This window comes from Triturus cristatus, chromosome 7 (genome assembly GCF_964204655.1).
Source record: "Triturus cristatus chromosome 7, aTriCri1.1, whole genome shotgun sequence".
Classification (NCBI taxonomy): Eukaryota; Metazoa; Chordata; class Amphibia; order Caudata; family Salamandridae; genus Triturus; species Triturus cristatus.
In genome coordinates, this window is record NC_140590.1 from 1,481,190,952 (window position 1) to 1,481,205,694 (window position 14,743).

Here is a 14,743-nt window from a genome sequence, read left to right on the forward strand (position 1 = left end):
CTCAACTTTTTTTCCGGCTTCTTTGACTGTTAATGACTAGCCTCGTTTTAAATATGTGCCTGGGGTGTGTTGGGGTGCCACTTTCGAATATGCTTAGTGCTTGCAGTATCTCAAATGACAGCAGGATAGGGACCCTTCTTGTAAGATAATTGTTCCTCCAGAGATCCTCTGGTACTAGGAAAATAGTTTTTAACTTAATTTTCTGTGTCTGGTGCCTCTGAAATCCACAATAAAGTAAACTATCTAAATTAATAGCAATACCACGCATGAGTGACAGCATGTTGCCTCTTTATGCCAAAAGGTCAGTACCGCCTGTAAACATTGCAACATACAGAAAAAAAAATGTCTTCCTAAGTACAGACATTGCAGCAAAGGACACACTCACATAAAATAGTCCAGACCCAGGAGTTTGACAAGTCTTGTTTTATTTATTTTCATGATAAATTCAGGATAGCACATGCTGTACAAAAAGACAAGACCTTCAGAAATGCTTTTACTGTTTATAAATATATTGTCCTCGTGTTTGTTTTTATCCTTCAAATGCGGTGTGTGCAAACAATTAAAAAACAAGGATTAATCTATATCAAAAACGTTTGTATATCTTTCTTTAAAACCTCTGCCCCATGTGTTTTGAAACATACAAAAGATGCTGGTCTTAGAAAGTTAGAGCTTCGGTGCTGGCAATTACAAAAACAAACACTTTTTGAAAAGTATAAAGTTTGTTTAAAATAACACATGTTGATATTTATGAAAGATACAATCACATCAATATCGTGACTATCATTAAGAATGTAATGTACAAATGGAACAAAAAGCATAGGCATCTTTCACTGGAAGAGTAGTTGAGTGCATATGAAACTAGAGAAAATGGCTCTAAAAGTTTAGAATGATAGGGTGATGTACACCCTTGGGATTTGAAGAGTTCACGCTGTCGTGCGCTACACACTCTGAAAGCAGTAGGATTTGACTGTCAAGCTATTTCACTTTTTGCTCAACATGCATTCTCTTCACAAAACGGTGTACTGGCACTTTGCCACAAATGATGAAGTATCACTTTTGTCGACAGAACACATTTGTTTATCATTACTGATTGTCTAAAGGACTGTAAGAATAGTCTAAAAATCAAGCACTGCAAAATAAACATTTCTTTTTCAGTAACAATTCCAAGCATATGACAAATGAATGGGAGCACCTATATTTGTTTGCATCACATTCTTTCCAGTAGCATCAGGTCTTGATGCAAATCTTACCAGTGATCCGGAAAGCGTAGGTTCCTGGTGCAGGTATTTCAAGTAAAAGTGTATTTATTGCTACACAACAATGCAACATAAATAAATGATATATTAAAAAAAAAATGTTAGTTAACACATAATTTGCTACAAAGATTCATAGGCTTTATTTAGAAAAAACCTTTAAGGTTTTATACTGTTTTTAGGAAAGAAGATTAAAGATATATGCCCTTGCCTTACATTGTGACAACTGTTTTCCGAGATTACGTGAATGGAGCGTGGAAAAGGCAAGCCTGACAAAGATCAGGCAAAGATGTATTGATTATTTAATGGTAATTGGGTGAGGTGAATAACTCAGTATGTTATATTATTAAAACCTATGTTTTATATTTTTTGCATACTTTACTGGACAATTCACACCCTTAGTCATCAAGAAACTATATTTTACTCTAAAGAAGGATGGAGAACAAATTGAATGACCAATTTAACCATGGAAGCATGAGTAAATGTACAAGGCACATTTACACCATACGCAGGTTGATTATCGGCCTTTTGGGGGAGAATTCCCCTGACTAAAATCAGAGGACCAGGAGTACTCCTTAAAATCTACGACTGTTTCAGATTCCCAGGAGCACTTCTGTGGATTTCATGCAAAGAAAGAATCAATTTTAATGGTAGTATAAAAATACAATAGCGGACATCCAACTTTGTTAGCATAAGCACTAATGAGATAAACACATGGTCTAGAGGAGTAGTTCTTACAATCATTCTCAACTTCACATTTTTACCTGGATGGAATAGTGGCACCACCCTATGTCTGCTGGGTGAATTACAGGCATATATTTATTTTAGATTCATGTGATATCAATACAATGCACGCCAGAGGAGTTGGCATTGTGAATGCTTGTTTTGAAAGTGCTTTTTGAATCTGACTTAAGGACTCAATTGTTTTTGCAGCTTTTAGTTTACCACAGTAGTTTGGCACAGTAAATGTTTTCTATTTGGTACTGCCTCCTAAAGGGATGCCTTTTAATGCTTAATTTTTTTTTTAAACATAACCTTATCATAATTGTTCTTAGAAATTGAGGATTATAATGCAAACTTAAGTAGATGATATTGAGTGCAATATACACATTTAAATGTTTGTCTGTCATGGCCTTAAAACCTAATGATATTTTCAGGAAGTTGGACTATACTTTCCTTTCTCTTCTCTTTGATTTCTAAGGTGAAGTAGGCTGCTTAATTTAAAAATAAGAGACATCTTAATACACTTTCGTTTTAGGATGACAAGCAATTGATTTTTGTTAATGCATAACTAGCTATAGCTCATACAAAATAAAAAAAACTTAATAGATACTAAAAACATATACAAAGATAAAAACTCTGCGGTTAAAAAAGCATTTAAAACAGTTGAAAACAAGAAAAAGAATCGATCAACAAGTGCATATGCACCAAGTTCTTATATAAGCCCAGTGATTGGTCTTTCCACACCTTTAACGGGAAATCTGAAATAGCACACCTCACAACGGAATCGCGAATAGAATACAGCAAAATTATAAACATGAAACATTAGCTATTATGAACACATTCTCTAATCTGGAAAAATTAGTCCTTAACCATGTCATATTATGAAGTAAAGAAAAATCTGTTCTCACTGCAGGCACAAAAAAATGCAAAATACATAAAATGTAATAGACTCAGGCTGCAGGGGGAGCATAAGCTACATCCTTATATTACACATATTGGGACACCTGGCAATGGTAAATTATTATGCATCGATAACCTTAACACCCTGGAACCCCTTAATGTCTGAAAACCTTTTTGAAGTGAAAACTACTAGCAGTTTTCGATTGCCTTTTCGAGAAGGAGTGATCTCAAACTCAATACTGGTGGTCTCCCTGGGCTTCAGGGCCGGCAGCCTAGAAAAAAGAAGAGAGTACAGGAATCACCGTCATTTAAGCCACCATTGGATGTTAATTTTACATCTGAGAGAAGAAGAATTAAAAAGACAGTTGAAGTAAGTGCAAACGAAGTAAATGATGGAGAACATGAACTACTATCAGAGACATCCACAGTATGACAGATAAAATAGTTGAAAATATAGGAACGTTTCCCAGAACATAATGAATCATGCATTGGGTTATGATGTTATGTTGGTTAATAAAACATGTGATACGTTATATATATGTAGCCCACCGGACCACGCTGTCATAAATACGCAATAAAATTTGTTATGAAGAAAAAAATATAGGAATGTGTAGGGGGAAGCACAGGTGGCAAGAACAAGGGAAGGAAGAAAAGCTAAAGAGTACAACAATAACATATAATAAATGAAAACAGTGTTCTGTTCAAGTACAATGTGACAGAGCGACAGGGTAAGACTTTCTTGGGCTCATATATTTGTAAGGCAAGATTGCACCTTAAAAATACTGATGCCTCAAATTCAGTAGAGAGTTTAAAATACTTTGTTGTATTAATCATTTGATTACAATAAAAGTGAAAATGCAAACATTGAGATAAAATAATTTCCATGATTAAACATCTTATAAAAGAACATACATAATTCATAATACTAGTTTTATGCACATATATATATATATCTCCATATATTAAAAGCAGTCTAAGCAATTAATATTTTATAGGCGTGTTCTAAAAACTGAACCAAATTCAGTAGTTACAGGCTGTGGTACTACCACACCAGTCTGTGTTCCACAACTCAGAATAGACGATACACAAATAATACTCTGTGTGTTTCTGTGATCAGCTGGTCTGATCTTGGAATGTTGTAGATTTTCCGTGCATGTTGGCAAGAATTGTACAGAGAAAACCCTGTGGTGTTCATCTTAGAATTCCGGTTCAGATGAAAAAAACAGTCTGAAACAAGAATAGACTTCGTGGAAATTGGCCATTTGTAAAGGTCCATCTGACCTAAGACTGACAAATCATCTTCAATTATTTGTTTTAAAGTGGCGCTAAGTGATGTCAAAGCATGTATCTGATCAGTCTTATAGGAAACAAGTATCCACAACTAGAGAAACCTGTCACTGAATGTTATGTTGAAGTGTGATTTTTGGGCATTGAACAATGAAGTTTCGTTTTTGAATATTTTGAATTACTAATGTTACACTCACTTTACGATTGATGTAAATGCGTAAATTAATTTGAAAAGCTTCTGGAAGTACTTCCTTCCTGGCCCTTAAATAGGGCAACACCATTGGCCTAATACTTCAATAGCATCTTTGTTAGTAGGTCCCAGAAAAAAGGAAGATAAAGTTACATCTAAAACTATATCTCTCCACCTTTATTGCAAGTAGTACAGTGATGGAGTTAAAGAGGCATTGAACTCTTCATTCAGAGTTAGTGGAAAGTATTTATTTTGAAAGAGAGGGCCTCAGATACCTCTGATCTCTACAGTGCTTTAGTCACCACCAGTGCAAGAATTGGAGAACAATTGCCATAAAATGTTGATCAAGTCGTGAAAGAGGATAGTGGTGGAGACACGAGCGGCAGAGCTTGAAAAGCAGAGTCTGGAAATCAACTTATAAACTTATTTTAAAAAACGGTTGCTGCAAAGAAATTGGCAACAAGGACAAATGTGACTGCACATCTATTTTACTTTAACTAATTGGTCACACACAGGCTGCATTAAAAATATCTTACAGGGTTAAGACACCTGCTGTAGAGATCTTTGTGTGCCCAGCAATTTAGAGGGGATTATAATAGAAGTAAGATAACTCTCATGATAAATGCAGTTCTGGGAGAGTTCTGGGTTTTGTCCAATCACAGTTTTGACTCAAAGTAGCATAGAGAATTAATGTGCCTGCTGCAGCAAACACTGTGCTACATGCAGATCACAGATTTGTATTTTTGTAGCTAGGTAAATGGGCTATTGCTTTTGACACTAAGATCATTTTGTTACTTTTAGGTCAGAAGTTGCAATCATTTTAGTGATCTATTTACCAGTATCATGGAGTTGCAAGCAAACTATGTGATGGGGTTGGATCCTTATTGTTCTTTTTTCTCTCTATCTGTTGCTTTTCTAAGATTGCAAAGAAGGACTCCTCTGGGAATACAAGTCCTATTGGTACAGACAATCCAATCACTGCACTACTATTATATCCTGACTTTGTCGTTATCTTGACGTTCACTCTTAACATAATGTACACATGTATGGACAATATGAGATTCCTACACGTTATACCCCTTATAGTCTTAAGTAACATTTCCAGTACACTGATTTACATACTTCTATTATTTATTGTGTCTCTGTGTGTAATGTTAAGCACTGAATATTTATCTCCATACAGTGATGCATATAGGTCATTACACCCATATATACCTCCTGTACTTACCTGTTGGTAAATATTTAATAAACCTGGAATAACGCCTGAATAAAGAACACCTTTGTGGTTTATCCCAAGGTTTTTTTTCAACCAGCAAACCGGATCATAGCATTATCCAGAAAAGATAAATATCTAAGAACTTCCCGAGGCCATCCTCAGCCTGAGGTTGAGTCCGCCCTGGTAGTACCATCTTACTAGGTTGGGACGAGGTGGCAAATGATGATGCATGTCACATTACGTGAGTGAGCCATCCTCGTCCAATTCTTGGAATTGCTTAGAACCTGGAAGTAAAGTAGGTAGCGGTAGCAAAGATGTAAATACGCCCCTCCATTATGTCTCGCTAAATAACCATTTGGGGTTATAGCTAAATCGAAGGGTGTCAGGACACTTTGTGGTTTGATAAGCATTCTGACACCCCACACAGTGACAAGTAGCGCTATAAAGGAACTAAATAAAAAATAGATTAGTAGGTGCCATTTAAATCTTTATTAGTGTAATTACTCACACACACAGGTAAATGTTGCAATCTTACAGTGCATGCACCAGTTTTACATAGGTGGTTGAACAAACACCTGCTTCCAAGTCATAGTTTTTCTAAAGTGCCTGTGAAGCGATAGGTTGAATATCTTTGTTTGTTTCCATTGCATTGGCATCTAGATGTTAGAAGACCTCAAAAAATCTACTTGCTCACTTGCTAGGGTGAGTTGGATTTTATCAGTTCAAGGTATTTTTAGGGCCTCCTGGCCCCTTAAGAAAGCGCCGGCTGGAAAAAAACGGATGTTCTGTTCCTTCAAAAAGAGAATGAGCAAGGATGATGCCTTTTAATCTTGTTTTTATCTTGTCATATTTGCTGTGTGTTCAAAGACAGAGTGCAAAGGTCATTTTATTTCTTCTTACAAATTGCTGCTTGTTTTTTCCTCGAAATTGTTTTTTCTTTTTATTTCTCTTATTGCTAAGTTAGAGGATTATGTAACGTGGACTACCTTACAGTCATAATGGGAAACAGGAAGTGTAAAACGAATGTCTGATGGATGTCAGTTTTTTTTTTTTAACTAACACAGCATTTAAATAGCATATAAATGAAAAGCACAAATATTTCAAAATATATCAGCAGTTAGGGAAGCACTTTTTTGTAATTCAGAAGTGTGATGGAGTAAAAGATTTGAATAGGATCAAAACAAATCAGAACACTTAACTTGGGGATGGGAAACGATAAATATCTGTTGAATCCAAATTTCTGGGCTGGGTCTGCCTCTTCGGGTACTAACTCCAATGCCCCAACTCCCCATAATCCAGGATTTAAGGGGTCTCCCTGACGTCAGAGACTCATATCTGAACAACTTACATCAAGGAAGGACCCAGAAGAGACCTAAGTTGGCAGCAACAGGAATTTGCCCACAGCACCAAAGCAAAACAGGCACACTTTGTCCCTGTGGCAGCAAACTTGGAACTGTGTAATGGAGTCTTGTCCTTAGCTGAAACTCAGGACTCCATGGCAGAGGGACTCCTTTGGAAGCCTGAAGCACCCTCAGATTCCCCTGGACTAGTAGTACTAGTCCCATGGAAACAGAAGGTAAAACAATGCTAATGATCCAAAGATTTGTCAGCCATTGGGCCCTCGGAGGGATCGCCCAAATCCAGATGGTCTACTACATTGTGGGAACTGTAGTCCTGCCTCCCACAAAGGTACAAGCAGCTAATGCGTTCCCCCAGACCACCCTATGTCGAAGTTACTTTTTGCACTACTTACCGTTGCCAAGGCTTGTTGGTCACAACTGACCCCTTGATTTGACCCTGTAGTAAGATGGAACTCCATCCAACCTGCGACCGATGTTAGCAACCCCTTTGTTGTCCTTTTGCATCTTTTCCCCCCACAGCACTATTTCAGCGGTAAAAGTGGCTCTTCCATGGCTCCCGTTCAGCACCACGGACAGCCAGGACAACTCTTCCCTGGGCGCCACGGACCAAGTAAAATTGAACGGACTGTTGTGGCTTGGTCCTGGGGCCTGCATCACCTTTACCCTACAAGGGTATAAAGCAACTTGACCTGCAAGTCACCAATTGTCACCAGTGGTTTTCCCTATTGACCGCAATGTTAACTTTTCACTGTAGTATTATGCATTGATTTTCTATTACTTCTAAAATCTATAACTCCGGTTATATGTAAGCTATTCCGTTCTTTTTGGTGTCTAAATTAAGATAAAAATACATTCTATTTTCATAAATTGGTGTTGGTTTTCTCTCGAGTTGTGTCAATTAATTATCGTTCATGTTGGTACTCTGAAATACTTAACATATGTTTCTGTAGTAAAGCCTGACTGCTCTTTGCCAATCTATCAGGACTGAGCTAAGGATTTATTAGTGTGAATCCAAAGGATTATCGTTGGGGTATTGTGATAGTATTACATGGTGAGGACTAACCCCCACACAACATAATACTCCACTTAACTACAGTTTCCTGGTAGCATGATGTAGGCTGTAACGGAAGGATGCCTTTGAAAGAGGCTATCTCACAGAGACCTTTGCAGGAAATTTGAGGTGAAAATATTCTTTTGCATGAAAGAGACATTCCAAAACCCTAACAACCCCCTACCCCAAGCCTTGTAAACAAGGTAGTCAACTGTTATGTGAATGTTATTCCAGAACCTTCTGGTATCCCCATATAGAATTATCCACAGAAATAATCCAGCAAGTCTCGGGGGTGGTGATGAGAGGATGATGGTCCTAGGGTCAGGGGGAGCTGGTTTTACTGCTTACACTGTGCTGGTGAGGAAACGGGTGCAAAAAGTTAACAACAAAGCCACTGCTGACGTCAAATGAAGGTGTTGCAGTGTGCCCTTGAGTTGCAGCATCAAATAAAGGTGGTGGGTGCCGGATTGCCCACCAACAAGCCTTTGCAGCGGTAAGCTCAGCAGAAAGTTATTTCAACGTCCGGAGGAAAATGGTAGTCGCCTGTAACTACCTGGAGGTCAGAACTACATTTCCCACAATGCACTGGACCCTCTACTTTTGAGCGATCCCTCAGAGAGCCAGATTGCCAGTGATTTTTTTGTTCTGGTATATTGTTTTTACCTGCAGTGCCACTAGTCCAGGGAAGTCTGGAGTTGCCCGTGGCTCTCAAAAGAGTCCCTCTGCCTGGGGAACTGGTCTTTGGTCAGGGACAAGCCGCAGTCATGCAGTTCCAGGAAGTTGCCACAGGTGCAGAGTATCAAGCCTTTGTTTTGGGCAGCTCCTGTTGTCGCAGCGACAGACTTCTTGTTCAGTAGTCCCTTGGATTTAGACTTCCTCTGGCCTCGCACACAATTCAAGCTGAGGCCTGACCCACAAACTCGGTCCCCAACAATGCTTGCACTGACTTCTAGAATGAAAGATGTCAGATACCCAGGCCTCTTATTAACTATGAATGCAGCTGATTGGCTGTTAGGGCTCCTCATAGTCTCTGCCCTAAGTGAAAGGCCTGCTTAAAAAGCAGAAGACTACCATCTAAGTCAGTAGGGTTGGCAAATATGTAAGTAGCTCATTAAGGTCCAAACAGCTTGATTTTTAAAACTTAAAGGTGGGGTTTCGCCAAGACTCGCTTGAAAAGACCTTATGACAAACGAACTGTAATTCTGTTTATCTGTCCGCTACCATCAGTACTAAAATAAAACATGGATTATTGGTGATAATTTCATTCTGACTTTGGCTGTATGACTACTTAGCATAAGCACAGTGAAAGAGTACACTGTACAATGTATTTTATTCATAATCTCCTTTTTTCATATATACAATAGTCCGCACCCAAGCAACCCTATCTAAGGTGCCATAGCAGGAAAATAAGTTTTACTCACGGTTTCCTCAGTTGTCCATCAACCAGGCCGCTTCCTTCCACCAGAAGCAGTCCATCTGCCACCCACACTGGAAGAGGATTGGTCAAGGTGACCTCCACCTGAACTGGTTCATTCACCACAGCTTTGCCATGTACCTTTTAGGGAGAATTAGTAATATCAGTTGTATTTTATGTGATCAAAAGGGTTATTCATAAAGCAAGCAGGGTATAGAAACCTTAAAACAAAGGAATCAGCAAACAGGATAGGATTCAAATTTGCAACAGTTGCCCAATGGATCAGCTTTTTACACTTATTTAAATCTTGTTAGAGCCTCTGTACCCTGGGAAAGTGGTACTGTCAGTAAGAATACTCAGTAGGAGGGTTTGCACGGGTCCATAAAAGGCCCTTCTCTTGGTTAGCAATTGGTTACCTCTGTGGGGTAACTGTTTCCACTTTGCAAGTATAGTTCATTAATTTGTTTATTTCTTGACTTTCATGACTTCCCTCATTTTTCCTGTATGAACAGCGATTTATTAGGGAGCTATTTTGCGTTCATATTTTAATGGTTATAATTTGTCCAATCAAAAATGAGCAACTCTGCCTAGAGTAGTGTCTTCTCCATTTGTATTATTAACCACAATCCAGAAGAAGAAGAATTACTGCAAAAGATGCCTAAATGGCACAGCAAAGACCTGACCAATGGTGCTGCATGGATCATTCTACCGTGACTGCACATAGGGCCACTGCTGCCACCAGCCCTGACTCTGCCATCCAACATGATCGTAATATTGTATCTTCATGGGTAGCGCACAACTGACCTCCCATATTTCCACAATATCCTGTTAATGTCACCAAAGAACACTAGGCCACTGAACATTGGCAAGGGCTAGGTGAAAGGGTTACAGTCTAGCCCCTACGCGTGGGCTGTCTCTGGGCTTAGAATGTCTACGTTGGTTGTCTGAGTGAGTCACATTGAGGGACCATATTCGTGTGTAATGGTAGTGGCTGCAATCTCTTTGTGTCTGTAGGGGCAGTAGTGGTGGCTGCAGCCTCTTTGCGTCTGGTGTGTAGTGCTAGGGGCTACAGTCTCTTTGCGCCTTGTGGTTAGTGGTAAGGGCTGCAGTCTCTTTGTGCCTTGTGGGTAGTGGTAGAGGCTGTAGTCTCTTCGGGTCTGGAGGGGTGTCCCTAAGCTGGTGCTGCTTAATTTGTCCTTCTATCTGCCTGCGGCTAAGTCAGGAGCAGATAGTATCTTTTTTTGGTGCTTCGGGGATGGGTCTGCCAGTGATAAAGACACGTGCCCTGCAAAAGGAAGCAGAGCATGGGCAAGAAAAGCAACCATACGATCTACAACGGAACTCGTGTGCACTACTCTGTGGTAAGCTTTTAACAAGCATTTGCAATGCAATAGGTCTCGCATTGCTGAACGTTTGAACCATTGGTGTTGCTAATAATAATGCAACGCCAATAGCTCAACCTTTCAGCAATGCAAAAGAAATTGCATTGCAAATGATTGTTTCTCTAGCAATTATTGTGCTCCTCCTGTTTATTCTAAATGAGCAAGCTATCACGGAACCACGAGGACAAACGCAGGTAAGAAAAAGCAAATGAAAGCAGCAAAGATAGGGTGCAGTAGAGCAGGCTGTTAATACGTGTCCTTGTGGGTGCAGTGCTTTATGGTGCTAATAGAGGTCAGTTCATAACTCAACGGGGACACCTAGTAACAGCCTGTGGCACTGCACCCTTCCCTTGCTTTACGGATGGGGGGAGACAGCGCCAAAGCTGCAGGCAAAAGAAAGTGTGGCGCTCGTTAAAGGGGTGCCACGCTAAAAGTATGCATTAAGTATGTAAAAGCGAAGCATATTATTTATTTAGGAACAGCAGGGAGGATGGGAGGTGGTGGTGTGGGGACAGCACTGGGGAGATTGAGTGCAGCAATGACGGGGAAGGGAGAGGCAACAGATTGTGCTCAAATAGTGCTCACCAACTTATAAAGCAGAATGTGTAACAACACAAGTAAAACGTCCAGTCGTTATGGGAGGATACAAATGCAGTCAAGGCGGAACCAAGGAGGGCTAGTAAGTCTATTCACAAATGAAAAGCAAAGATTTTGCAAGGACTGTAACAGGAGCTAATTGAAAAGATGGTTGAAGCCTCTATGGTATACCACAATACAGCATGCCTCGCAGCGCATGAACTGACCTGGTTCGACCTAAAGATGGGACTTAGCAGTGCATGCTCCACCACTCTAGTTCTAAATGTGGCAACAAATCGATTGGAACTCTTAGCCATGACATCATACTCAAATTTTAATTCAAAGAAACTTTATTCGATCCATTTAAAAATACAGATCATAAAAGTACAAAGCAATAAAAACATTTATAATCGAATCAGTTTGGACGAAATTCCTGATTTAATTCTTAACGCCAAACATGTTAAAAAGATGACTAAGTCTGAAAGTTCATTTCATAAAAAATAATTACAGATATCCGTATTACAATTAGATTAATAATACAAGGTAGCCAATTTATCAATATTCGCAAGGCATGTGCAAAACTTTTTTCCTTCTCCTTAGACATGCCAATAAAAAAGTAGCTACTGAAAAGCATACACATGGATCTGAGAGTTTCTTTAAAATGTATAATGCCTTGCGACATTTGTTGAAATTCATTTTCTTTAAAATTGGGCATAAGAATCTGGTATGTTCATTTTCATAAAACCCACAAATAAAGAGTATTTGAAGGTCCGACTGCTCTGAGCCACAGTCACAGGGGCAAGGTACCAAATCAGTATGTCTAAATCTGTTCGTAGGAAAACCCAGCATGAGAGGGATTAGGTTCAACCGGAATCTAAGCATGAAAAATCTGTGCTGCAAGTTTCTTATATGGTCCAAATATGAGAAAACCCCAGCTGATATTCCAGGAGAGGTATGATACAACATCACAGTGACCTTAGAATAATTTACACTTTGGCGCTCATATATCAATTTTTCTAAGAGTATAGACCATAATTTTCCCTTTGTTATTGTATTGCACAAGTTCGGGTTAACAAAAAGTTTTTCCAATCCTAGTGTCATCAGTAATGTTCGAACATACAAAAGCCAGGGAATTTTCCACGTATTGTCTAGTTTTATACAATTTTTAATTATGACGTTAGTCAGGTTCACTCCAGATCGAGTGCCACAGGAGTACCGTGACAAACTTAATGTTGTCAATCAGGTACAGGATTTCTAGTTCATGATGGTAATTGTAATTTGAATATGAAATGGGGATGGCATACAGCTTCTTATAAAATCTGTCCTCCAAGGATTGGAGTTGGGTTGCCATAGCCGTTCCCCATACCCCTGCCCCATAAGTTTCGGCCGTTACTATCGTCATTTGGTATATTGTCAATAACGGTTTAGACCCTAATTTTTTTGCAAAGGCCGCCATGCCCAGCTCCATTACTATCGCCCTGTTATTTACCATAGGTACCCATGACTGTTTTTTGTCGAAATGAACCCCTAAATATGGGAACAGATCTATAATCTCCAGATTCCGTGCGCCTATTGTAAAATTCAGGGATCTTTTTGAGGATGAAGTCCCTGTAACAAGGACAAAGGACTTTGATTAGTTTACCTTCAAGCCCAGAGAAGACATGAATGCCACATAGGCTATTATTAACCGTTGAAGGGCCAGCCCTGTTCTTGCGATTAATACTACATCATCGGCGTATGCTAAAATAGGTATGGGAGTGGGGCCAAATTTAGGAACGCCTGGGGTTACTCCTAGAAGAGCTGCTTCAACTCCATTGGTGTATACAGAATATAAGAAAGGGGCGAGGCACAGCACAAATGGGTGTGTTAACGCTCCCTCTTTCCCGTGTCTGACACGAGCAGTGGCATTGGAGCACATTTGTCGGATGAAGCAGATTATTGTTGAGTCCACCCCTAACAGCTCCATTAACTCCCATAGCTTTCCATGAATGACACAATCAAACGCCTGGCTTAAATCCATAAATGCCATGAAAATCTGGCCGGACTTTGCTCTAGTATATTTTCCGGTAATTAATGATAGATTGAGGCACTGGTCTATTGTGTCTCTACTGAGGCACTGGTCTATTGTGTCTCTACTGGACTGAAATCCATACTGTGTTTGCATGGGAATAGTCTTTTTGGCTGCCCACTCTTCCAACCTTTTTACTAGTAAACGCCCCATGAGTTTTGCTGTGGACCCTAATAATGAAATCGTCCTAAAATTCTGGAGTTCTGGAGTGCGCGAAAATGTCAAAATTTTCGCTTTTCGCAGCTTGGCGATAATTTGTTTCTGGCTCGCGCTGTAAAATAATACATTCTCGGGCGCGCGCAATCGCCTTACCTGAATCCCTGCGTTCGCCGACAAGTTTTCTTGATCCGGTCGCGTTCTCCATGAGATGTTGGATTGTTTTTAGCCATTTGCGCTGTCTCACGACAGTTTGCGCCCGCAGTGACGTCATGCGTCACGCGATCACGTCTTTCTTCTTGCGATCATACACCGCAAGACAACTCAAAACAAGATGGCCGCGCCCGCGAGCAACCACATGGGTAAGTTGGCGACCCGCAACCATGCAGAAAATCTCGCAAACATGCGGGAAAAAAAATTCTGCATCTTCGCGATATTTCCGCTTGTTTGCGATAATTTTAAACATTTTCGCGATAATTTGCGAAAGTGGATTTCGCAAATTCCGCCCACCCCTAGACAATACACTGGTTTTCCAGGAATCTAGTGGAGGGGTTTTTGCTACGGCATTAAAGATGTTTGTTAGTAAAGGGGTCCATAGATCTTGGTAATCAAGAAAGAGATCGATAGTAGAATGTGCGGGCAGTTAATGCCCAGGATAATTGGCAGATGGACAAGCATCCACAGACAACGGTTAAAGGTGACACTAAGTTTATGCGAAAGATATGTATGCTGACGCCTTATTTTCACAGAGTCAGAGACCAAGTAATGTTATATGGAAAGTGTTGCTTGTTGATGCTAGATAATAACCATGCTGTAACAGGAAATTGTGCAGGAAAATGTACTAATAAAAGATATTCAAACAAAAAAAAAAAGAAAGAGATCGATAGGCAGTCCATCTGGGCCCGGTGCCTTATCCCTATTACACTTACTCAGGGACAGTTTTGTCTTCTCAACTGAGAATATCAGTTGATCTGGCTGCAACGAGTCAGTAGGCCCGCAGACAGGAAGATGTGTTGCAGGTAGCAAAAATCTGTTCAAAGTGAGCCACCCATGTGTCTTCGTTAAAAGGTGAATCTAGGGAAGACTCAGTATTATTTTTGAAGAAGTGTGCGTTAATCGCCCCCAAAAATCTTTGCTGTTATTTAAAGTTGCTGCCTTTTCATACT

The 14,743-nt window shown here is 39.8% G+C and overlaps 1 protein-coding gene across 2 annotated transcripts in view; it reads right to left on the reverse strand.

Moving 5' to 3' along the window:
• Window positions 1–404: 404 nt before the first annotated feature.
• Window positions 405–14,743, reverse strand: part of LOC146812219 (protein-glutamine gamma-glutamyltransferase 6-like) — a 379,129-nt gene continuing 364,790 nt past the window's right edge. For both annotated transcript variants that reach the window (XM_085619248.1, XM_085619249.1), the window contains exons 12-13: window positions 9,403–9,536; window positions 405–3,148 (exon numbers count right to left, since the gene is read on the reverse strand). In XM_085619248.1, the coding sequence (XP_085475374.1) occupies window positions 2,998–3,148; window positions 9,403–9,536 (285 nt within the window). In that variant the 3' untranslated portion in view covers window positions 405–2,997. The remainder of the gene's footprint in view (window positions 3,149–9,402; window positions 9,537–14,743) is intronic.